Here is a 24,209-nt window from a genome sequence, read left to right on the forward strand (position 1 = left end):
CGAGTCTAAAAGAGATGAATCGGAAGTTGTTGTAATTTTTCACTTCTTCTCGATTTCATATTTTTCATTTGGATGGGATCTAAAATTCCGATGAATACAAATTTCATTTTTGTTCTTGGTAGGGTTGGATTGGAATGGTTTCATAATCATGATCAAAAGGAAAAAAAAATAAAAATAAAAATCCAACGGCTCACATGGATTTGCTACGTGTCATTCTCACAAGGGTTCATCGCGAAATACTACTGATTTTGCACTTGAACGATAAAATTCCAGCGAAACTAGCTACAAGTTTTATTTAGATTTTAGAGCTCATGACTTTGACGATATGCTTCTAAGAAATTCAATGGAGTTCACGACCGATCTCAGCCAAGTTGCCTAGAATTTTTGAAGAATTCATGAGAAGCCCTTTGTAGTTATTGATTGATCATCAAAGTTGTGGTTTTCAGTTTGACAGCCTCTCTTCTAGCTTTCGGGATGAACGGGATCAGAAGTATGCTGTTCAAACCCCGGAGACCTTTCTCAACGTGGGCTATGAATAGCCCAAGTGAAACGCTAAAGAAAAAAATAGCAGAAAAAGAGAAGTTGAGGAAGAAGGGAAAGGAACCTAAGAAGGACGAATTTTTCGTTGAAACCCCCGAATCGAAGGCTTTTCTCGACACGATGACCATGCCAATGGTTCTGACTGCTGTGGCTTGCGCACTGTTTGTCAAGGTTCTCATGATGGTAATTAAATTGACCCCTTCAAATTTAAAAGCTAATTCTCGATACTGTATTTGAATTACATTTATGGTTTCTCTGATTCCTAGCTTTGTTTCTAATGCCTAGATTTTATTTTTCACAATGTAAAATTTTCAGAACATCCTTCTCCCCAGACACCTCTGTGGAGGGAGCCTCCTGCACTGAGGTTTTTTGTTTGGGTGGGGTTGGGGAGTATTACTCTTTCTGAGTTGTCCATGATTCAAATTCGGCCTGTATGTGATTAGTTTCTTCATTATATGGGTTTTAACTTTTGGTGTCAGTTGTATGGTTATGGGATCATAAGAGCTTATTCAATTATCTGTTAGATGACAACAGGATCTTGCAAAGCCAGCCTGAGCTGTTAGATGGATACAATTACAGAAAAATTATTTGCTGTTTATTTGTGGTTGCATATTTCTATGGTTTTTAAATTGAGGGTTGAAGATGGCAAGCCTCTGTTCAAAGGTAAGGTTACTATTTTGAGATCTGGTGGTCTTGGCCAAGTGCTCACTTGCTGAATGCTTGGTTACACCTCACAGGTTCAATGCTTGGAAACAGCTTTTCTTGAAACGGGGTTAGGCTGCATATGTTTCTATCCTCCTTGCACCCTTTAATGGTAGTAGCTGTTGCACCATGTATGCATTTTTATTTTGGCGCAAGTGATGAGGTTAATATAATTAGGATAATATGGATTATTTTAATAGAAATTCTTTTTGTGTTCGAATTATGTTTAAGTTGGGCTAGCCTTTCTTCCAAATTTTCTTTTCTATATGCAATAAAAGGCCATACCCATACCCGTTGCATGATGCTTCTAGATTAGCAGGTTCTGTTTAGGCAAGGTTAAGTTTATGCAGCCTTACCCCTGTTTCCAGAGAGGCTGTTTCAATGACTTGAACCTGTGACGGTTCAGCAAGTGAGTAGACTTCCGTGCCAGCCACAGCGTCTGTTTTTTATTTTTATTTTTATTGTAATGAACCACTTTAACAGTCCTATAGTAAGGGTAGAATTTATGCCAATGAAATTAATTATCTTCATTTCCTTATCTTAGTTGTTATTTGGTGTTTCAGTTAGGCTGGAAGGATTCTGTCTGACCATGTTTTTGGTCAGTTTATGTTACTTTTCTGGCTTGGGACCAGTTTAGGTCTTTCCTTTTTAGTGTTTCAATTTTTTATTTTTTCTGTTTTGGAGCTTTGTTTAAAATGCTTGTAAACGGGGTAAAGTTTGAGTAATGAGATTTTGGTTGGGCCATTTTCTTTATTTTTTGAGATGTATGTTATATTGTTGGGAAGTGGGATGCTTGGTACAACATTTTCTTCCTCATCACTCTTTCTTCACCACCAATACTTAGGTAAGATCATGATTCAAGATTTTGATCTCGAGGCCCATCTCAGCAACTCAAAAAACCAAGTTGGCGAAAAAAATTTCCACCAGCTTGAGGCTCCAAGCATTTGAGGCTGATTCATGCTATCTAGCCTGTACATCAGTGACCTCAGATTTATGAAAAAGATAGTATAACTGTAATTCTCACTTCAAAATCTTAGTCGGAAGCTGCTTTTGCTGAAGTAAAGCCTAAAATGGCATATTGTACACATCATATACTCATTCATTAATGCTCAAAGTTCAAAATTCAAATAAGTCTAATCTATTACTCATTTTCATAGTTAATTTACAAAGCTCAAATGATAACGCAATTATCAAAGTTACAACTTGATCGAAAGTTGAAACTCAAGAGTATATGTGCTAAGCATATCGTCTTGCCTTGCACATCTCTGTCTCACTAAATGGGAAAAGCAAGATTTCTCGTGAGTTCTCCTACCATGGACAAGATACTTTGACAACTCATAGTCTATCTATCAGATATACTTATTTTTTGATATCCTATTTGATAACCTGGAAACTATTGTTGAAAATCTAAACTCTATTAGTTCATTATTTTCTCAGATGTCTGAGTCCCTAGTTTTTAGGATCTAGGTTTCTAATATTTTATCACTGCTGGTTCTTGAGATCGAACAATTCCATTTTTCTGAGGAGTTGTTCTTAATTGTGAAGCTTCCCTTTTAACAGAATCCAAGCCACATAGGTTTATTGATCTCAAGTTATAAAGTTTTCTCTGATTCTGGTAATTTTCACATAACTGTGCAAGGGTAAGGTTACCTAATTATATGACCCTCCTCATATCTTGCATTGCCAGGATCCCCATGCAGTGGGTAAGCCTTTTTGCAGTTCTAGTCTAAGTCTCTGAAACCTCGTTCCTTAGGCTTGTGGAAACCCGCACAATTTTTGTGACATTTCTGGAAGTCGCAAGTCAGATTGAAGATGTTTCATTGAATTTTCTTTCCTATCTAAATTCCCTGTTCTTGCTCAGAGTTGGGAGATTGCACAGTAGTGGTTAAAATTACTGGTACAGTTGGTGATGCACAAGATGCATGCCTCTACAAAAGGGAGTATTTGATTAAATTTGACGCATGGGTATCTAGACCATGCCCTCTATCAAAATGTTGGAGTGGACACATCATCCATCTCTGTGTCAAAATAACTGTCTTCTGATTTCCGCAAAATATTAAACTTTGTGACTATAATATTTGCCTTATATTCATCAATTTAGAATCCTATTGGTCAAATATAGGGCTTGATCACTATTTCCTCCGACCTTTATGAATATATAATTGATAACTTTTCTTTCATCTAGGTTTTTTGGAGTACCTGTATTTCTTTTCCTTTGTGTCTGTTAGTTTACCATTATTTTTAATTGTGACATAAAGTCTTTGCATCAAATTTAGGATTGCCTTGTGGTTTTCCTAAATTAGCATGCTAGCATCTATGGCATGCATGGGGACTATTGCTTCTTGGGATGGGAAGATGCAGGTTCAAGTTTAAAGGAAGTTATTTTGCCAAAATAATAATAATAATAATAATAGGAATATTTACAATTCTCTAGTGTTATTTTTTCGGCTTGCTAAGTTTTTGCCATAAATATTCCAGGTTGATGAATCGAAATCCCAAGAAAGGATTGAGCGCAAAATACAGAAGGCTCCACCAGGTCAAGGGACAGTTAGAATGCTAACTCGTGAAGAATGGGATGAAATCCAAGAAGTGAGGCCAAGGACTCCTTTTGAATCGAAGCTTGCACGCCCTAATGCACGCATCAGAACTGATGAACCATTACATATGGTGAGGCAACACTTCAGTGTTACTATTCTTTTGCTATTTATTACTACATATGATTGAATAATAATTTAGGAAAGGTTCAAGAGGTGAGACATCAAACAATAATATGCGTTCTATCAAAGTGGTGCCACTATTTTTAATGTTATGGAAAGGGTGGCATTTTAATTTCAGATAGTCTCTTGAAGTCTAGTTTGATGAATTCAACTCTGTTTCTATAACCAGTGTCATCTATTCTAGTCGTTCATTTTTTTGATTTGTTGTTGACTGCAACTTGATTTTTTTGATTACTTGTTAATGTACATTCATGACATTCTTATATTTAGTATTCTATATATGAAAGACATAGGTGCCCTTAGGTAGTTTCTTGGATAGAATAAGATCTCTTTCTCGAATGAAGAAATAATAAAATCTTGTTTCCGGATATCTCAATTGGTCAAATTCCAAGCAATTGTATCCTTTCGAGAAATGCCCGCAAGAGTAATTAATATTATTTAGATTTAGATTTTGAGACGAAAAACCTCCCCTTAAATCAAATATTTAAAAAAGTTTCACTGGCTATGATTATTACCCTCATTTAGAGGATGCATGTTTTGGATCTTCCATCGGAGGTTGGTGTGCTTGTACCCAAGACTCCAAGCTAGTTGATCATCCTATGAACCCACTGTCAAAGTTTGGCAAAGGGATGGTTAAGAGCTTGCAAATGAGCATCAGTACAAAGGACATTTTGGCAAACTCATACGTCTGATTGTTACCTGTTAAAACAAACACCACGAAATAGCAAGAAACAAAAACGAAAATGCACAGAGATTTAACGTGGTTCACACACCAACGTGGTATGCTACATCCACGGGCGAAGAAGAAGAATTTTTCCACTATGTAGAAGAATAATATAAGGAGATCTCACAACCAATCACCCAAGAACGGCTTTACAAGAACTCTCACTCAAAACCCTAATCGAAAACCCCAAATCTCTCAATAGTATGGTAGGCAAACATAAAATACATATATATAGACTCCAATCAGGTAAACGGGTCATTCGGGTTGCCCACCAGAGTATGTCGATGCGGGTCCATCTTTCAAATCGGGTACAATAATTCAGGTCAAAACATAACATTACCCGGTCAAACATTTCTTTTGTTCTTGGTATCCTGACTTTTTTATGGAATCGGCTAAGAAGGGGTCACTGTGAGGTTGCCTCCTGGGTTTTCAGGTCCCTTTAGGGTGCTCCAGGAATGGTTTGTTTTTATTGACTTCAAGGTGCCTTAAGGATTGGATACTATGACAGATACTAAGTGATGACATTATAGGAGGTTTGCCATAGGTTATTAAACATTTGTTGGTGGTAACCTTGTCAGTTGGAGAAGTGAAAAAATGAACTATGTTAGTGAGGACTAGTTTTGAGGCTGAGCATAGAGTTATGCCCATACTGTGGCTGAGGTTATGTGGTTGAGATCACTTCTTCGGGAACTTGGGTGTTCAGGTTCAAAACCTATAGATGTGTTTTTTGATTATCAGATGGCCTGTAATGCTGTGTTCCAGCTGCTAATTTCTACTTTATATGTTGCTTCTGAAAGTTAGTTGTTGATAGGTTCATTAAGGCTTTGTTTCGTCGCCTTGAGTTGGTCGTTCCTAGCTGGGCATGTGTAATGTATACGCTGAAACTTGAGGGGGTTGTAAGTGAAAGTATTTCTGGTATTCCATCAGTGTTGATTCCTTAGTTGTGTGAGTGTATTGGATGCTCACATGTACTTAGGGTATCTTTGTAAATTATCTTTAGAATTGACGTTTATTTATAAACATGTCTGCTGTCTGCAATTAGACAAGAATTGAACCCTAGCCAACAAGTTCTTTCCTTATGTGTTTTGCTGCCGTCACAGTAACAACTTTTGATGTTAACTGCCTAATTTATTTTTTGAAATGTGCTCCCCTTGATGAGAAAAAGAAAAAACGTTGAAAGGCCCAATTGTGGACCCCAAAAGAAGGCAAAAAAGTAAGAGAAGAAACAGAAAGGGAAATAAATAACAGAGTAAAACGGGGCATAATATTGCCAAGGTCCTTTTATGGCTTTAGGGAATGGATGTGGATTTTACTGCATCAATGCCCTTCCATTGGCATATCTGTTGACAGTCATGGTCACATGGTGATAAGAAGCCAAATGTTGCTTTTAATGGCACTACTAGTCCAGCCACAGGGATGGAAGATTACTAGTTACACATTATATCCATTAGAGCTGAAATATAATGATTTGGATGTAGCATTTCTGTTTGAATCTGAGCAGTTATAATAGAACCAGCTGAATTTAAATTGTATTTGGTTCTGGACATTAACAGTTCCATACTGTATCTATATATAAGATAAATTTTAAGATCATAAGATTCTATGACTTATTTCCTGTAGTTCTACACATACTTGACTTTCTTTGTTACATGTTATGAGCTTTTCTTTAGGGATGTTGGAGCTTAACTAGGGAAAAAGGAACATGAATATTACCCCAGCAATTTCTCTGTCCTGGTCTGTTCCTTCTTTGCTCCACTTTTACTTGTGGTTGCTTTCTGAGAAGTTGCATATAAATTACTGACTAAAAGACTTGTAGTGGAGAAGATATATACTTGGTTATATCTGGGTTTATGACCAAGGGAATATATAAAACCAATCATGTTGATTTTTATTTTTTCATTTTTTTTGGTATATTTTGGATGAACTTCAAACATTGAACTCTATTATAAGGTATTTGACACATTAGCTCTCTGTTTCTACAAATTCAAGGAGTGAAACTACACACATTTAATGCCAATACTAGAAATTATGGATGCATTTAGGAATAAAATGCACACATTCTGCATCAGCTTTTAATTAATCAATTTTAAAAGTTTCAACATTTCTATTTTTTCTATGACCAAATTTAATTTTGAAAGTCAGTACTGAATATTTCTCAATTTGTGATATGCAGGATGATGTTAAAGACTGGACTATTGATGTGTTAACAGATGCACTTACCAGGGTTGAAGAAACTGTGAGGAGTGCAAAGTGATCCTAAGTCTGATCATCTTACAAGATGGCACTATTATATGAATGCTGAGACTCAAATATTTTTAAGGTATCTGATGACATTTCTATAACTCTACCATTTTGTCTCACTGACCAATTCTAGATAGAACCTCTTCAACTCAGTTTGGGACAAGCTTCAATTTGAGCTTTTTATTTGTATCTTTGCATTCCTTAGAAGTTACTATTGTTTTGCTGCCGAGTAAGGAATGTTGGTAACAAGTGCACGTAGTCTAAATGCTTCTGCCTCTATGATGGATCTGGATTGTGTTCACTGGATTTTTTGTGATGCAGCATGCAGCAACTCAAAATCCTTTTTTTCTTTTTGCCTTTGATGTTATGCAAGCCAGAAACTGCTTTTGCATAAATCTGGACTTGTGCAACTGATATGTGGCAAATAGATCTGTTTTGATTCTCCCTAAAGATCAGGGGCAGAATAAGAGTCCCCTTATATAATGGATCAGTGGAATGAGGGTAAGAAATTGAAGAAAGGAGAACGTAGCAAGCCAGAAACTGCTTTTGCATAAATCAGGACTTGTGCAACTGATATGTGGCAATAGATCTGTTTTGATTCTCCCTAAAGATCAGGGGCAGAATAAGAGTCCCCTTACATAATGGATCAGTGGAATGAGGGTAAGAAATTGAAGAAAGGAGAACGTAGCAAGCCAGAAACTGCTTTTGCATAAATCAGGACTTGTGCAACTGATATGTGGCAGATAGATCTGTTTTGATTCTCCCTAAAGATCAGGGGCAGAATATGAGTCCCCTTACATAATGGATCAGTGGAATGAGGGTAAGAAATTGAAGAAAGGAGAAGGTAGCAGACAGTAGAGCACCTCAGCAGCACCCACTTCATTATGCTGCTTTCGTAGTCTTAATGCCTTATTTGACTGTTGTATCTGTTTGCTTCTTTTCAGTCGATAGGTCTTTATTTTGCATAATCCTTACACAACAATCGTGTTCATTGTAAACACCAATTTCTCATATCACACAATAAGTTTGTTATTGTTCTTTGCTGCAAATTTTTGTTTTTATTGTTTTACAAAGTTTTTCTTTCACTCATTTGGTTGTGTAGCTGTTCTTTTTACAGTAGAATAGGAGTCAAATCTCACTGCATTCATTCTCTGTATCTCTTGCTTACAGTCACTGATTGCAAATCTTCCCATGACAGTTTGCGGAGGACGTCGATCATGCGAGTGAAGTGCTTAAGGAATGCATCATGCAGGTCCAATATGGACTACATTTTTTCATGAATCCAAAATTCAAGACTAAGCTCAACTTGTAGAACATATCTTACACTTAAAGACTTCTTTTTAATTGTGGAAGGGGTTTTATTTGGATTCTAGGGTGAACCTTGAATATATAGCAGGTTGCGAGGCACTCCATCTGGCCAATGGATGAGGAAGGTGCTGGGTTCCTAGACCAAGAGTTCTAAGGAAAGTGTTCATGTTTTGAAATTTTTGTTCTTCTCATAAACAGAAGGAAGTTATAGAAGTGGATCTTTCTTGATTTCCTCTAGGTTATAAAGCTGAGTTGCAATAGCTGTGCAATTAAATCTACACTATTGACGAGGTTACATGAACCATCGTGGAAAGTAGCCCAGAGGCTCTACAAGTGATTTGCTTCCCATCGAGTGCTAGAACTGAGGATTGAATGGTATGGGGTTCCAAGAACCTATGGTTAGTGTTGAAGAAAAAGATAACTAGAAGTCTAAAATTGATTGCTAGATGGTTATGTTTTTGGTATTATTGAGGTTTTTTTTCTCCTCCTTTGGTGAAGGTAATTTAGTTCATGGCTGTAAACAAAGTACCTGAGTCCGAGCTACAAAGATTTTTTGCTAGAAGATCATTTTTATTGTTATATTCATTATGGTTCAAGCCACTAAACTGGAGCAAACCATTCGAATCAAACCGATGGCACAAATCTAGTTTGAAATGGTTCACCTGACATTTCTTAGATTAGGCACTTTTTGGGAGAATGTCTGGTGAGAAGTTGAGAAGTGGACATTGTGTTGATACCTAGCTGTCATCTTGCGACTTTTCAGCAAAAGTAACGTCAATAGGAGATTGGGCGCATCTTTAGATAGACATCAATCACAACATTAATTTCAACATTGAATGTACTGAAAATCTTTAAATGTTCTTTGCTGGTGAAGAAGCTTCTCATTTATTTAAAGCCATCCTTGAGTACATCATCATCCAATTTTGTCTCTCCAATTGGGGATTGCTATCACATAGAGGACAGTTTGATGCTGACCACTTGATTCAGCAATGAGATCTCTAGTTGTCTAGCAAATCAAGCGGTTAGCTCGCTTATCAAGTTTTCTCGAGAAGCCATCTCCACCCTTCATTCGAGTACATGGACACCGTAGGGTTGTGGAGTGTCCACTATCACCTAAGGTATGGACCGTTATATATCATCACTATGCCTGAATGAAGGGTAAGACTTTTTGAATCTCTGGCCACTATTCTCCTACAATTACTCCAAAAGACATTCTTCTCTTTGTTTTCTTGGGCATTTATTCCTAAGGAGAAGGGCCCTAGATTCCTCGTCTTTATTGACTTAATTATTAGAGGTGGCTTCTCGTAACTTTAGCACTCTTTTGAAACAACATTTACATTTCCATTCATTAATGTGATATTTATAGAATGTTCAATGTAGTATCTACTTCAAAACTTGGGTATCAAGATATATTCGGTTTCATTAGATATTCGGTATTCTTTGGATACACATTATACATAAGATGTTCACCACCTATATAATGATCAAGAGGACTATTATGTCCAACATGCAGGTACAAATTTTTAAAAAGGTGACAAGGAATGTTGTAATATTCTCAATATCTATTATCTATTGTATATATATTTTTCATAATATCCAACATTAATTCATACTTTACCAATAAACATTAATTCATTTTTTTCTTCTTTTTATCTCATTTCTTAAATGATAATTAAAATGATATTATTACAATTATAGTCACTATTAATGGAAAAGTTTATTCATGATTCACGGAAATTGGCATTGACTGATTATAGTCAACTCAATTTGAATTAAAATGTTGGCCAAAAAAAAGATTTTGAACTAATAACGCTACTGCCTAATGAATCTATCTTAGCAATGCCTATGAAAGATGCATATTGTTTTTTAAATTTCAAACTGATAAGTAAATAATAAGAATCACATGGGTCAAACTGTGGTCGATTCAACTGCCCCGATTAGGACTAGTTCCGGAGGATAACCAATAGTTGTCTTAAGCATGAAGGAATTTGACAGTTATGGAAGAAATGTGATCCTGTCAAGCTCAGGATTGGCAATGGTGCCTTATAGTGAAACCATAACTAATCCAAATAGAGGGAGAAAAACCCTACAATCGGACAACCACAAGCAATATTAATGAATTGATCCAACAATCGAAAATATGAGATAAACCCTATATAAACCAAAACATAATGTGAGGAGAAAGTAACTGAATCGTTTCCCTCCACTCTCATTTTTCAATTAAACTCTACAATTTGCTGGAGCTCTGTGGTGAGTCACTTATTGACTTAACCTTCAGAGGGTGACTTCCCGTGAGCTGAGTCGGCCCACATGTGACATTGTTTTGCAGGAACTCCTTGATTAATTAATTTGTTGACGCATCACAAACAAAAACGAACACATTTAGTATGTGTTTAATATGGACATCAAAGTACGCGATTTTTTATTTATTAATAGGTCTAAGTAACTTGCATTTATAATGACAGACAAGAAATAAAATTTTACTATGTATTCAGATTTTGAATCTTTTCAAACGATGGTGTTCGAGGTATCAATATGATCTTATGTCCTTATTGAACAATATGTATCCGTTTCATTTGTTATCAATACCGATATTATTCTAATACAACAATGGTGAAATAGTTCTGATAGTCAATCTAAGACCGATACCACACCGATATGTATCATTTTCACTAGTGGTCAATAGCCAATCTCTTTATCCCCCAAAGACACCCACTTGGCCCAAACCAGAACATACACCTAGAGGAGGAGTGAGCTTGAGAGTTGAGATGTGATAGAAGCGAGGCGGTGGGGCCCAAACAAGAACCCACTGTCTGGTGCGATCAAATGTCAATTGAATGAACCCAAACCCGGTTCAGAAAAAGAAAACCAGCTAAGCCACCGAGAGAGAGAGAGAGGGAGCGTTTCCTTCTTTCTTTCTTTCTTTCATGTCTGCATGTGAGAGAGAACATATCTAATAAAGTCGAGAACCATCTCATACTTGTTTCCTCGATTTAAGAAGCTAAAACCCATCTGAGATTTTCTTTCTCAATCCCAAAAGCCAGAGAGCTTTGAAGAACCAGAAATGGAGGAATACAGTGGAGGTCTTTCCCCAGCACAAACTGGAGAGGCTCAAGGCTATAACTCCGGCGAAGAAGAAAATGATGTTCAAAGCCCTACCAGAACCGGAGCTCTCTTCTTCGCCGGTGATGGAAGCAGCAGCGGCGTGACTCCACCGGTTAACCACAACGGCAGTGTCAGTAACCAGGGAATCGCTGGTGGATCAACCGGAGATATGGTTCGGAAGCCTAGAGGCAGACCACCGGGGTCAAAGAACAAGCCCAAACCACCAATCGTGGTTACCAGAGACGGCAACGGTGCCATGAGAGCCGTCGTTCTTGAAATATCCGCCGGCAGCGACGTTGTGAAGGTGGTTTCCCAGTACGCGCGCCGTCACCATGTGGGTCTCTGTGTTCTAAGCGGTTCTGGAACTGTCACCAACGTCAAGCTTCATTTACCAGTGGCTCATGCGTCTGCGTCCACTCTCGTGCTCAATGGAAATTACCAAATTGTTTCTTTCTCCGCCACATTTCTGGATTCCTCTGCTTTGACTTCGTCATTTTCAGTGATTGAACCCTACATTTCGATCTCTATTTCAGGGACTCAAGGTCAAGTATTTGGGGGAATGGTTTCTGGGTCACTCATTGCTGCGAGTACTGTTGTTTTGGTCGTGGGTACCTTTGTTAATCCTTCTTTTCATATGCTTCCTTTGGGTGTTCAAGAGAACGACGAGATACACAATGCAGAACCTCCTGATGTCGTTGTTGTAGGCAGCGGAACTGGCACTGTCGTCGGCTCTGTTTCTGCAACTGATGCCTGCATGTCTGTGAATGTTTACAGCGTTCAAAGTCCAATCCATTTGAATTCCCAGATATCTCCTGATGCTCGTTCGTGGCCCTCCACCTCTCGTAACCCTCCTTACTGAAATTTTTTCTGGGTTCCCTTTTTCTTAAACTGGCCATGAGGATTCGATCATTTGATAGCTCTGTTCCTGTTTGGTTTTAGATTTTCTGGGTTAATTTCTATTTTCTAGTTTTCCTGATTAATCAATAGAACTTGTTTCATTGCTCTCCCTGTTTTTTTCTACTGCTTCCCATTTCGTTCCCGACCAAATGAAGCGGCTTGGTACGCGTTGGTTCTGCTTCTACTGATGCTCTGCGACTAATGTGGTGATGCTGCATCGGATGCTGTTTGTGTCAGGAACCTTAGAAGCTGTAAAAGCTCCAAGGAAGTGCTGATTCTCCAGCCTCCAATGCAATCTGATTTGAAAGGTAGTGGGTGAAAAACCATGTGTCCTTCTGTTTCTCTTTCTTTTTAGTCCATCAGTTCTCATTGAAAAAGAGATGGCCATGGAAACTAATATTAGTGAAGAATTGACTGGTTTGTTGGTATAGATGAATTAGTGTGTGTTTGATTTCTGAGGAGAATCCTGCATGCATGGTTTTGTAGTAAAATGTAGCATGAGATTGCTGCTTCCTGGGTTTTCTGTCTTTTTATAGATTCTGAATATTGGGATATGCTGCTTTCATTACCTAATCAGTTCATGATTCCATCCACCAACTTAGATATCTAAAATTACAAGCTCTGATGTTCTTAAAAAAAGGGGCATGAAGTGTACATCTATTCCTTCTTCTCACGTAGTGCTACAGTCCGCTATAAACTCCAATCTTCTGGTGTTCTTTTGAACATAGTACTACTATTGGACTGTGTGGTTTATTCGTTTGTCTGGTAGCTTGATTAATATTTTCTCTTTTTTTTTTTTGGTGGGGGAATTGGTAAATTTTTTTTTATTATTATATATATTTTTTTGACAATCCGTAGTTTTTTATTACGAGGGATGTGAACTATTACATGCACCCTGGAAGACACTAATAGTGACTCTTCAATAAGAGATGCAGTTGATAAACTAAGTTATCCTTTGATGGTTAGTTTGATTATTATTATTTTTTTTTTGCACTACATGCAACGACTAAAAAGTTGTAGAAATAGGACCAAAGGATAAAATGTTGGATTTGAATATATCTTGTATTTTTTGAGTCTGATTTTAATTTGAGTGTATCTTTCAATTAGAATTTTTGAATCAATTACTTATACATTACTAGATATATGAAGATTAAGATTTTAGATTTTTTTATAAATAGACCGTGTAGATATTTAGAAAAAAAAAAAAAAAACCAATGGCACTTTGTAACGTGTGAGATAACCCATCAAACCATTTATGTGTATGTGTTTTTTTTTTGGTAAGAAAAACCATTTATGTTACAACAGTGTAGAAAAAGAAGAGGCACTTTTTATGAAAAATCTGTCAAAGGAAAGGAATACTGGGACTCGGAGACAGCCGGTAAGAGTGTTGAAATGACTAGTTGGGCGCAGAGACGGGGCACACGTACCGCGTGATCTGTGTGACTTCTGAGTTCTGAAAAGGTACACATTTCGGGCTTTGACGAAATCGACCGGTTTCCACTTTTCAAATCTCGTCTCCTGTCTCTCTTTCTCAAGGCAACACTCTAGTCTTTGTTTTTAAAGCGTGAGCCTCGTCTCCTCTCCTTGGATGGGTTGGAATTGGATCATCATCCTTTCTTTATACGCATAGAAACAAAACAAATGACGTGTTTTTTTAGGTTCATTCGGCCGATTTGCGCACCAGCGAATATATTTCAGAAAATACTGTCATTCATAAGGTCTTTCTACTGACAAATATAAATCTTCCCACTCTACCAATCCTGCACGACAAAATAGATGAAGTTCTTGTTTGTGTTTTTCCTTCAGTTTCACGACATTCTCTGGCACTCGTTTTAAGGACACGCCCAACCGTCCCGATGCACACTGGAGAATATATGAATCCACCCGGGTGATGAAGTACTCCATGATGAGAAGATATAATGGGATTATGGTAAGTGACACGGTGACTCAGTCTCAGGCATTTGTCTTTCATGTGAATTGTGTGTTTCTTTTGCTTTAAATGGTAAAGCTTCGCGTCTTTCTTATGGATTTCCCATTCTAAATTTGTATCTCCTGATTCTACACTTCTACCCAAAAGAAATAATATTTAAATCTTACCGAATCATGGATTGCAGTTGAGTCATATTGTATGCTGGCAGCGTACTGCTAACTACGAAGTCATATTGTATTCCTACCTTTATTCCTAGGAGTTCTAATGTAATAACAGATCTCTTAGCCAGGAAGGCCCTTTCGGTTTCGGGTCCGAAAGAATGACTGATTTCCACTGAGTGGTTAGTGGTATTATGTTCACCCCCACCCCACCCCCTTGAATAAGATTGTTATTTACCAAAAAAGAAAAAAACTACAAAGTCAAACAAATCACTATATGTGAGAAGGTAATGGCAGAATGCCATCAACATTTTTTTGTCAAAGGAAAAAAAAAAAAAAAAAAAAGAAGGGAAATATGTATAGATGCCTTAAAGATTTACATTGTCTTCAAAGAGAATGAGAATGATTAAGTGGTATTCACTTGGGTGTTGTATAATTAATGCGCAACACCTGCAGTTTATAGTTGATATTAAAATCTCAACTATTCATTTCACAAAAGTTAAAATCTCGACCATAGGCAGCACAATGCAGCACTAAAGCATGACCCATATTATAAGTGAGGTGACATTGTGTTGTGTTCTTTTCAACTCGTATAATTCTTATGTACTTTGGTTTCACTATTGGCTTTATCATCTGTCATAAAATAATTTGGAAATGATGATGAGATACTCCTAAAAAGTAAAGTGGTAAAGAGAGCAAATATCTTAATGATCTATGAAGTTTTTCCGTGAATTCAAAATAATGTGGTATCAAGAATCACTTGATCTTTTGGTAGAAATTTCTTCTCTTAAAAAAAAAAGACAACACCAAAAAGTCATGGTTGTAGCTCTCAAGGCTAGGGCCATCATTTTCTAGTGTGAAATGTCAATACTTACCCCTCCCTCTAATGTGAAATCGTGACTCCACCGGTGCAAAGAGTCCTTACTTTTTTGAACAAACCAAAGAGTCCTTTCATGAGAGAATTCAGTACCTCGAATAAACATTCACGCTAGTAAATATAGAGTAGGCATGGAACATATTTAGGATTATTCAGAACATCACCTTGTAAATCAGGATGTGGTACCTGAAACATAGTCAGAAAATTGCATGAAAGAATCAAATCACCTCCTTGATCGGACTCTAACAATGTCTTCGGGAGATGTTTTATTCCTTTGTAACCAAAAACGCGGATGTACACTGAGAGATTGAGTACCGATTGACAATCTTCCCACATTGAGAAAGAGACTTCCATCCCAGGCTTCCAGTAAGATGTGGAGACATGATCTTAATAGAGGCAATCATCCATCATCTCAATTATCAATTTCAAAAATTTAGGAGATTTTGATATACATGACTCTTCCAATTTGTTGCTTGAACAAGCAACCGTAGAGTATAGTTGGCATAGAGAAACAGCCTATGTCTACGGTTACCCTCTTCCATGGCATCTGTTAGATCAATGCCTCACCATTATTGCCGCTGAGGCTCACTGTTTCTCTTTGAACATGTGTTCTAAGCTTGAATCTATATGATATCTGATAGGAAAAGGCTAAAAGAACCTACACTCCAGAAAACTATCTTTGATTGTTCAAAACGATGGTCCAATGAAAGCAAGCGAGAGGGGAAGTGCATGTCTGAATTGTAGTGCATGATGAAGGCTATAGGTAGAGTCTCTTAATCATGACCAAAGACACGAGGAGGGTAGATAACTGTAGGAGGATCTACAATCAAATCATTTGGTCCAAGATCATCAATTGGTGGGCGCTTTTTATGGTGATCAGTGACAGATTGATAAGCCATCGCCAATGCTAGAGCCTGCACAAATGGAGACAAAATAACTCCAAAAAAGGCACAACAAACTGAACTAGGAAGAATAACATGCTCTGCCAAACACTTTCAGCTTCCCAGGAGGAATACATTCTCCAAAGAGCAATACTATATACAACTTTAAGGAGATCAGCAATCACGATTTAGGAAGCATGTTTCTGAAAACCCTTTTGTGAGAAGAAAAAAACAAAAAAGAAAAACAGAAGGGCAGTGGTAACTTACAATGTGGTCCTGATTGGGAGGAGCATATATCCCTGTAGTGATGGTAGTTCTACGTCGAGTACCACCTGGAGGTGGGTTCACAATACTCTTTAGTCCTGTTGGAACAACAATGACAGGCATACCCACAAGATTTCCCATTGAAACTCTCTCCCAGTCAGTTGCATTTGCAACGAATGCATCAACAGTGAAGCTCTCTCGAATTTCCCGTATCAGTTTTCCTCGTGCTCTTTGCGCCTGTGGACATACAGAATTAAACATAGGCAAAAACAAGTTTCAAAGGCTTTCAGTTTCATATCTCACTCACCATTTATGTTTCGTAGGTTTAAAGGAAGTTTATCTTACCTGCATCAGTGTGTACTAGTCCATATCTATCAGACTACCATCCTGTATAGGTTATACAGGAAATATATATTATTTAAAATATCATATTGACACCTAAAATGGATGACTCTCATTACATCAATAGGCCTGTTGTATTTTATTTGGCTGATGGTCGGGTTACATGCACCTGAATTTGGACAACCTTCAAAATGGAGATAAGAATTCAAGATACGCATGACATTAGCCATCAAATCCGCACAAAAAAAATTTGTTCAGTGCAAAGGTAGCTTACGTAGTTCCAAGTTATTTGGCCAGTTGGCCGTGTATGATTTGCTTCCAAATTCTTTGAGCTGTTGTTTTTCCTTGCACTTTTATAATGAAATTTTCTTAAAGAGAAAGCCTACCTAAATTAATATAACCAGTTCGATACATTCCTTTCCCTTCACCCATCTCTACCTAGAGGTCATTAGATGTATGTGTGTGACATACCTGCAAGTAATCTACTGCTGGTACCAAGCGAGCACGACGTAGTTCTACCGGCCACTGGTCTTGAGCTTCATAAACATCGTCCTGTCCAGATCGTTGCCAATTGTCAAAGTGTGCTAACATATCAACATCCATTGTGAAATTCAGGATGCCTTGAACAGATTCGACTGTGTAATTCAGTTTAAAGGGAACCATTTTAACACCCTTTGAGGCAAGAACATTGACAACCTGGTTGAAGTAACAAAAGAAGAGTTTCAACACTACAGTAAGCGGTAGGACATTGCCTTAAAACCTGCATTTCCAACTCTTCTGAGACAGCAGAAAGCAAGTCCCTGAAGAAATAAATTTAGAAAAGTTCAACACCAGAAAGCAGACCTCCATCTCAGCATCTTCCAAATATCCGACAGTGAGATTAGTGATGTCAATGGAAAAGGGATCCCTGAGAGATACGTCTCTAGAGGAGATGTCAGCCGGATCCTTGCCACGAATGGTATCCAGAATAACTGCACAATCCATGGCACTTCTACAGAATGGACCAAGCTTATCCTGTAAAACAGAAGAGATTCCACAAGCATTTTCATGTAAACCAAATTAGGGAATGTACAATAAAGAATATTGTAGAGCTACCAAGCTTTCTGAGATGCTCATAACACCAGTTCGGGCAATGATTCCAAAAGTTGGGCGTAATGCTGTTACACCACAACGTGCAGCAGGATATGTAATAGAGCCAGCTGTTTCTGAACCAATTGCAAAAGGAACAAGACCTGCAACAAAATTAAAGAACTCTTTAGATGTTAAACAATAGTTGAAGTCAAGTACAAAAAACAAAAACTTCCTATCCAGTTCTTATAGACAGATCCAAAGTTTCAAATAGAACTATTTGATATCCTGGAAATAACCAGACAAATTAATTTCCATGTGACCAACCATCTATGCTCAAAAAAGAGTTTCTTACACCGCATTTTGTCTCTCAGTCCTTTTCTCTGTGTGCAAGCATGTGTTTTGAAGAGAAAGTAGGAGCATAAACAGGGTAATTACGATAAGGAATCTTGTGAGCCTATCAACAAGTAATTAGTACTAGAAATGTAGAGTCTAAAACATTTAACACTATGGTACCCCCATTTAATTTGGTTTAAGAACGTAATACAGACAGATTCTTTGGCAGGCAATGCTCTACCTACCATATAAAACAGGTCTGGTCCATTAGGTCAATCAACAGATAAGCTCACAGGGCCATCAGGCCAACCATCACTTGGATAGCCCACATGGACAGGAGTTCTTGGGGTCTCTCAAACCCAAAAATGTGGGGGCAATTTTGTCTGATCTCTGTAAGTTGTTGGCCAGATGATGGAGACAATCTAAAAAAGGGACCACAGCCTATATGGATTGCTTGGTGCTCTTGAATCTAAGAATGTACTGTAACACTTGAACCTAATACACAATCAATTTGCAAATACATATAATCATCAACGACAGTAATATGAACTCCAGCTTATGAGAGAAATCACGAGCTTATGCTGTACACCAAAAAAAGAAAAATCTTGAGAACTGACTAGCAGTGAAGGCAACATAGATAGCAGAACCAGGTAACATGGGTAAAATTTATCCGCAAAGAAAAAGAAACAATATCAAACTGAGCAGCTAACTGAAAAACCTGCTGAGGTACTGGCAGCAGGCCCAGCTGATGAACCAGTGGTGAACTCTTCAATATTCCATGGGTTTCGTGTCCTTCCCCCAAACCATATGTCATCATATGCTAGTGAACCAGTAACAAGCTTTGCAACTAGAACTGCTCCTGCAGATCTTAGCCTGCATGGGGAGAAAAAAGTCAAGAGTCACCGAGTCTAGAGTAACAATTTTCTTGACCAGAGTATCAAGATTTTTCAGAACCATACTTCTTATATACCCCTGCTTCCATGTTGAGACTTTGATGTTGAAATGTTGTTGAACCCCATGTGGTCCTATATCCAGGCACCGATATTATGTCTTTCAGACCATACGGAATTCCATGGAGAGGACCTATACAACATCGAAACTCAAAACTGAGTGAATTAATGGACAGGCTCTCTCATATCATTCGCATATACATTCAGAGGAAAATGAAACAAGGACTCACAATATTATTCAATATATTGATGAAAAGACAGGAAACTGAAAACTAACTGAGATACCTAAATATTTTCCCTGTTCAAGTAGATCATCAGCCTCTTTTGCTTGTTTGTATGCTAAATCTTCTGTATAAGTAACCACAGCTTCAAGAACTGAATTATACCTAAAGGAATCACTCAATGCATTATCAACAGAAACCTGATTGTGCAGGAAAGAGAGAGTAAACAATCTAATGCAACAACTTGGACGGTACCTCTTTAATCTCTGTAGGAAGATCCCAGTAAGTTCCTGCGATGTTATTTGCTTCGTCTTAATAAGTTGTCCCAGCTCAAGGACCTGAAACACAATCCTTTCTCATACATCAGGATAGAAAGTAAGAACTACAGACCATTATTTTCTACTTGAAGTGATTAAGTAATTGAAGAGAACAAAAGACCTACACTCATGAAAGCTATATCTTCCTTATCATCAGGTCTTTTAACACCAGGAACTGAAGGATAACCGAATGGTTTGCATTGACCAAGTGTTTCGTGACCACCCCATTCAGGATTGAAGACCAAGACAGATGGATCATGCAACCCACCATTGACAGAAGCGACCAACTTCCGGTTGGCTCTGAAGATGGGGATATTCAACTCTGTTGCACCCTCAGCCATCTCCTCTGCCTATGAAGGAGGGGAGGAGAAAAATACAAATGGCAAGTAACAGTTTAAGATCTCGTTCGAGGAATGCTAACATATTCAGTAACCACAGTGGCAAAAAATCAATGTATCAATTATATTCTCTACAAATTTCATCAAATTACCTTGGAATCATTGAAGAAATTGGCATCAAAGAACTTCAATGATTCTTTAAGAAGCTTGGCATCTTTGCTAATTTTTACAGTACATGAAGTATTATTCTGAGAACGACATTGCCCCCTGTCCTGAGCATAAAGAACATGGAAACACATTTATACAACGGAAAAACCAGATATGAAATTGAAATGTTCGAAAGTCTCTATCTTTAGGTACACATTGTTACCTGGACAAAAGAGTACGGGATTGGACCCAAATTCTGCCACAAAATAGTTTCCATGTTTCCTTGTAAGGACTCACCTGTTTGTTTTCCAGTACATATGTTGTGTCAAGGGTGTGTAAACATTGCCATAAAGATAACAATTTTGGATGTCTATTCATTATTTCTCATTATAATCTAGTGGATTCCAAAAAATTATCTCTATGTGTTCATAAAGGGCCAGCCACAGTAGGTCTTGTTAACATATTCATAAGTAGGGAACCAGCAGAACCATGTCGGGTAAGTTTTTGTTAACAACCATACAATGACCCACCACCTTAAAAACTGAGAAATTGCAAAGTCTTATCTCCAGAAATGAGCCCAGATATTCACGCCCCTTTTTCTTGGTTTTAAATCTCCTGGACATCTTAAGGAAGAGGGTTTGAAACCTTAAAGGTGCTTCTTGTGCCATTTTTGTCAAATCAAATTAAACCTAACCTCACTGTCTCAAAACAGAAACTGAAACACAAAAAGGCAAACAAGAGAGAGAGGATACCATTTTCTGCGTTTCCTCAGAGGAAAGATGATAGTTAGCATTCGTAATTTGCTGCAATACTGTGAGAGACCCCAAAGAAACAACAGAGCATGCTAAGACGAAGAAAGCTACACGTCTCCAGGCAGACCACGCGTCGCGAGACATGCCTACTGTAGGTTCGGCGCGTTTCACCGTCAATGACGAACTACTCAAACCGCCACAGCAGCTACCACTTCCAATATAAAAGATGAATACCTTGGTTTTAACTAAATGGACAAGGCTAATCTAGCAATAGCAGACCATGACCGGCTACACACAAGAGGAAACCCGGCTCCCAATGTTGGCCTTTCGCTCCGTCGTCGTCACTGAGAAGCATTCATTGCCTTTTGTCTGCACAAACCATCGGTCTTCATCTTCTTCTTGAGTCCACTAGCGTACCTCAGAGGAAAATTTTTCATTGAAGCAGCTAGAAAGGAAAATATCCAAAATATGGATCAGAAGCAACTTGGTTTGACTTCGACTTCACCTTCACCTTCACCTTCTCCGTATTGCTTCTTGCAAGAAGTCCGGGGATCCGATTCCAAGCTTCGACGATCAGTTTTCCAAATGGTCTTCGATTGGGTGGAGAAGATTTGGATCCCCTTCGATTGGCAATCAGGAGATTCATCCAAACTCGACAGGATCGTCTAGTGTTGACCTCCAAATTTGCTTCAAGGTTTAAAATATCCCAGGATACATACGATACTAACCAATACGTCTCTCCATTGAATTACACTAAAATACATTAGTTATTAACTAAAAAAAATACATTAGTTAGATCGATACAATACTCGATACAAGACTATACGTCTCTTAAAATCACATTACCGATACGATACTCGATACGGATATTAAACCTTGATTCGCCTAACTGGTGGATCCTTTTTGGAATAAAAATATATTGACACACGTTGATTTATACATTGTGGTTCAAACCATTAAAATCAGAGTGAACTGCTCAACTAAGTTTACTTGGCTCAAATCTGGTTTGTTTGTTACATCTATCACTTTTCGGCATAATACTTTCTCGATTGCGCTTTTCGTAGGATTGATGGCTTTAAAGGACACTTCTCTGTGAATGCCACGTAGAGTGAAAGACTTTTCGAATAACCCTTCTCTATAGTACATATACTGTTCTTTCCATGATGAATTTGGGAAAAGCATTTCAAAATTTGTATATCCACTAGAAACAATAAATTTAGTATATCAAATTAAACAATCACTTTGTGTTAAATCCTAAACCTAGCAAGCTAAATCTAAAAGGGCAAATCCGGTGATAAAAACTTTCAAACTGAGAAAGTCCGAGAAGATAGTCTTCCTATGTAACCTTACCCCCATCAATTACTGATAAGAGGCTCAAGACTAAGTTCATCTTCATTTGAAACATAAATGATTTTGTTGCAAGATAATAAGGAGAAGAAAGGCATTGCAAATGGGATACTTAGAGCAAGTTAAATTGGGGTAATGAATGATTTCCATCTAGCTATTGAGAAGAATGGTCAAATCTTTATAAATATGAACAGAATTCCATACCATTCATTGGGGTCTTGAATCCCCCCTCCCCCTTTTTAGATAAAGGTAGTGTTCAATATTGATTGCTTATTAAGAGTTCATTTGGTTGTAACAGAAACACAATTTTTTATGCGAAGTAAAATTTATTTTTCCACGTAAAGTTATTTGGGTATTTGGTTGCTAAAGTATTACTTTTCCACATAGAATAATTTCCACATTTCAAATGAAAATGTAACTTCAATTTTAATTCTCTTTGGGGTGCTAAAGCCAAGAATGTCCACGGAAAGAATTGTGGGACTCCACGACTCGCCCTGGAGAGCAGTGCAAGGAGCAGCCCAAGGGCTGCAAATGTAGTAGAATCATTAATGGAAATGATGAGAATACTTTCTTCCGGAGGGAAGATTGGTTGGATGTTGGAAGCACGCTGGAGGAGGCAGCATAGTAGGTTTGAAGAGTTTTTGGAACCTCAGGGGGGATAGCGCGGGCCCCCCAAGGGGGGGGGGGGGGGAAGAACATGGAACCAACAGAAGAGGGGCCACGTAAGCCAGCATGGAGGCGATTGGACTCAACAGGGCACACGACGAAGACTGGTTGGGAGGAGATGAGCAGACCCACATATCAAGTCATAGATTGGAGCGCATGGTCCTCCGTGACAAACCAAAAAAAAGACCCCCAGAAGGGAGCTTTTGCATGATGGGGTTGAAGATTGTCTTCATGTCCTTAGGGATTGTTGTTTGCTTGCAAAACCTACATGTGGGGGGGCGGGCGGGGAACGGGGGGGCCGAAATAGGGCAAGGGGACCCATGGCATCGAATAATTATTATATTATAATGTAAAGCACATAAAATTAGGTAAATTAATAGAAATGGAGTGTGAGAGAGAAATGAATAATTTGAGAAAGAGAGAGTGAATACCTGATGTGGAGAAGATTTAGGATGTGGTATTGGAGGATTCCAGATGTTCATGAAGTTGAGTTCACGAGGACCCAAGAGGGCTGGAGGTTGGTGGTGGATTTTTAAAAACCTGTGGTTGATGCTTGGAAGGAAGACACATGACCTATGCGAGGCTGGTCCTAGTGAGCAAGTGGCGTTCGCTGCCAGCAAGGTGGGTTAAATTCAATGTTGATGCCACTGTTAATCAGAGAAGGGATGTTGCCAAAATTGGTGGGTGTTCCGCGGTGCAAGGGGTTGTTTCTTGGGTGGGATTGTAAAGGTGGTGAGATCTGGACGAGTCTTAGAAACTGAGTTGCTGGCCATTAGTGAAGGGCTTCGGGTGGTGGTGGAGAAAAGCTTCTTACCTCTCCAACTTAAATCTGACTCTCTTAAGGCGATTGGGTTGTTTGGATCCTTATTGTGTGGACCGTGGAAGGTTTGGTTGGTCAAATCATGGAGGAGATTAGAGTTTATCTCCGAAGAGGGAATTGGATTTGGTGTAGTCACATTGAGCGTGCAGCTAATAAAGTTGTTAATTGGATTTTCAAGGTGTCGCTTGACCCCGAGTGCATTCCTTCTGGATTTGGAGATCCATCAGATGGACTATGAAGATTGAGTCTTTTAGTTTTCCTTTGGATTACTAACCCTGTTTTTGTGCACCCCCCTGCCCCCGCCCCCCCCCGCCCCCCCGCTTAAGAAAAAAACCCCAAGAATTAATCTTGATATTCAACTCTCTATCTTTTTCAATGAGAACATTGGTAGCTGAAAGCAAACCTATCCGTACCTCTACCTTGCATTTCACAAATTAAACATTGTATATGTCAAAGGATGAGACCATCTATGCATTCGTGCAAGATGAACAAATGGACATTAAGATTCATATTTACAACATAGTCATCACTATATATGTGAAGTGTGTGTTTATTGACAAG

The 24,209-nt window shown here is 38.3% G+C and overlaps 2 protein-coding genes and 1 pseudogene across 2 annotated transcripts; 2 read left to right on the forward strand and 1 right to left on the reverse strand.

Annotated features, from left to right (window-relative positions):
- Nucleotides 1-268: 268 nt before the first annotated feature.
- LOC149009981 (cytoplasmic dynein 2 light intermediate chain) lies at nt 269-9,024 on the forward strand. The gene is made up of 4 exons (XM_089163049.1): nt 269-723; nt 3,721-3,909; nt 6,857-7,003; nt 8,123-9,024. The coding sequence occupies exons 1-3, from the start codon at nt 475-477 to the stop codon at nt 6,935-6,937; spliced, it is 519 nt and encodes a 172-aa protein (XP_089019175.1). The 5' UTR covers nt 269-474; the 3' UTR covers nt 6,938-7,003; nt 8,123-9,024.
- A 2,272-nt stretch (nt 9,025-11,296) lies between these two features.
- LOC149009982 (AT-hook motif nuclear-localized protein 28 pseudogene) lies at nt 11,297-12,196 on the forward strand (annotated as a pseudogene).
- A 2,504-nt stretch (nt 12,197-14,700) lies between these two features.
- Nucleotides 14,701-21,489, reverse strand: LOC149009983 (Amidase family protein). Its single transcript, XM_089163161.1, has 13 exons — nt 20,816-21,489; nt 20,287-20,360; nt 20,069-20,183; nt 19,704-19,928; nt 19,517-19,599; nt 19,326-19,426; nt 19,050-19,173; nt 18,809-18,963; nt 17,782-17,918; nt 17,530-17,700; nt 17,158-17,382; nt 16,348-16,581; nt 14,701-16,113 (listed from the first exon to the last, which is right to left on the reverse strand). Exons 1-13 carry the CDS (start codon nt 20,957-20,959, stop codon nt 15,973-15,975), a joined length of 1,929 nt encoding a protein of 642 aa, XP_089019287.1. The 5' UTR covers nt 20,960-21,489; the 3' UTR covers nt 14,701-15,972.
- Between the last annotated feature and the right edge of the window lie 2,720 nt (nt 21,490-24,209).

Source organism: Hakea prostrata, chromosome 7, assembly GCF_041222555.1.
Source record: "Hakea prostrata isolate BN-2017 chromosome 7, UWA_Hpros_2, whole genome shotgun sequence".
Lineage (NCBI taxonomy): Eukaryota > Viridiplantae > Streptophyta > Magnoliopsida > Proteales > Proteaceae > Hakea > Hakea prostrata.

Bases quoted from the DNA above. Each gene is read 5' to 3' on its own strand.
- LOC149009983 (XM_089163161.1), bottom strand. From the start codon at position 20,959: ATGTCTCGCGACGCGTGGTCTGCCTGGAGACGTGTAGCTTTCTTCGTC. The intron at 19,600-19,703 runs GTAGGTCTTTTG...ATTGTGTTTCAG, and splicing joins AAGATATAGCTTTCATGAGT to GTCCTTGAGCTGGGACAACT. The intron at 16,114-16,347 runs GTAAGTTACCAC...CCATTTGTGCAG, and splicing joins CTCCCAATCAGGACCACATT to GCTCTAGCATTGGCGATGGC.
- LOC149009981 (XM_089163049.1), top strand. From the start codon at position 475: ATGAACGGGATCAGAAGTATGCTGTTCAAACCCCGGAGACCTTTCTCA. The intron at 724-3,720 runs GTAATTAAATTG...TAAATATTCCAG, and splicing joins TTGTCAAGGTTCTCATGATG to GTTGATGAATCGAAATCCCA. The intron at 3,910-6,856 runs GTGAGGCAACAC...TGTGATATGCAG, and splicing joins CTGATGAACCATTACATATG to GATGATGTTAAAGACTGGAC.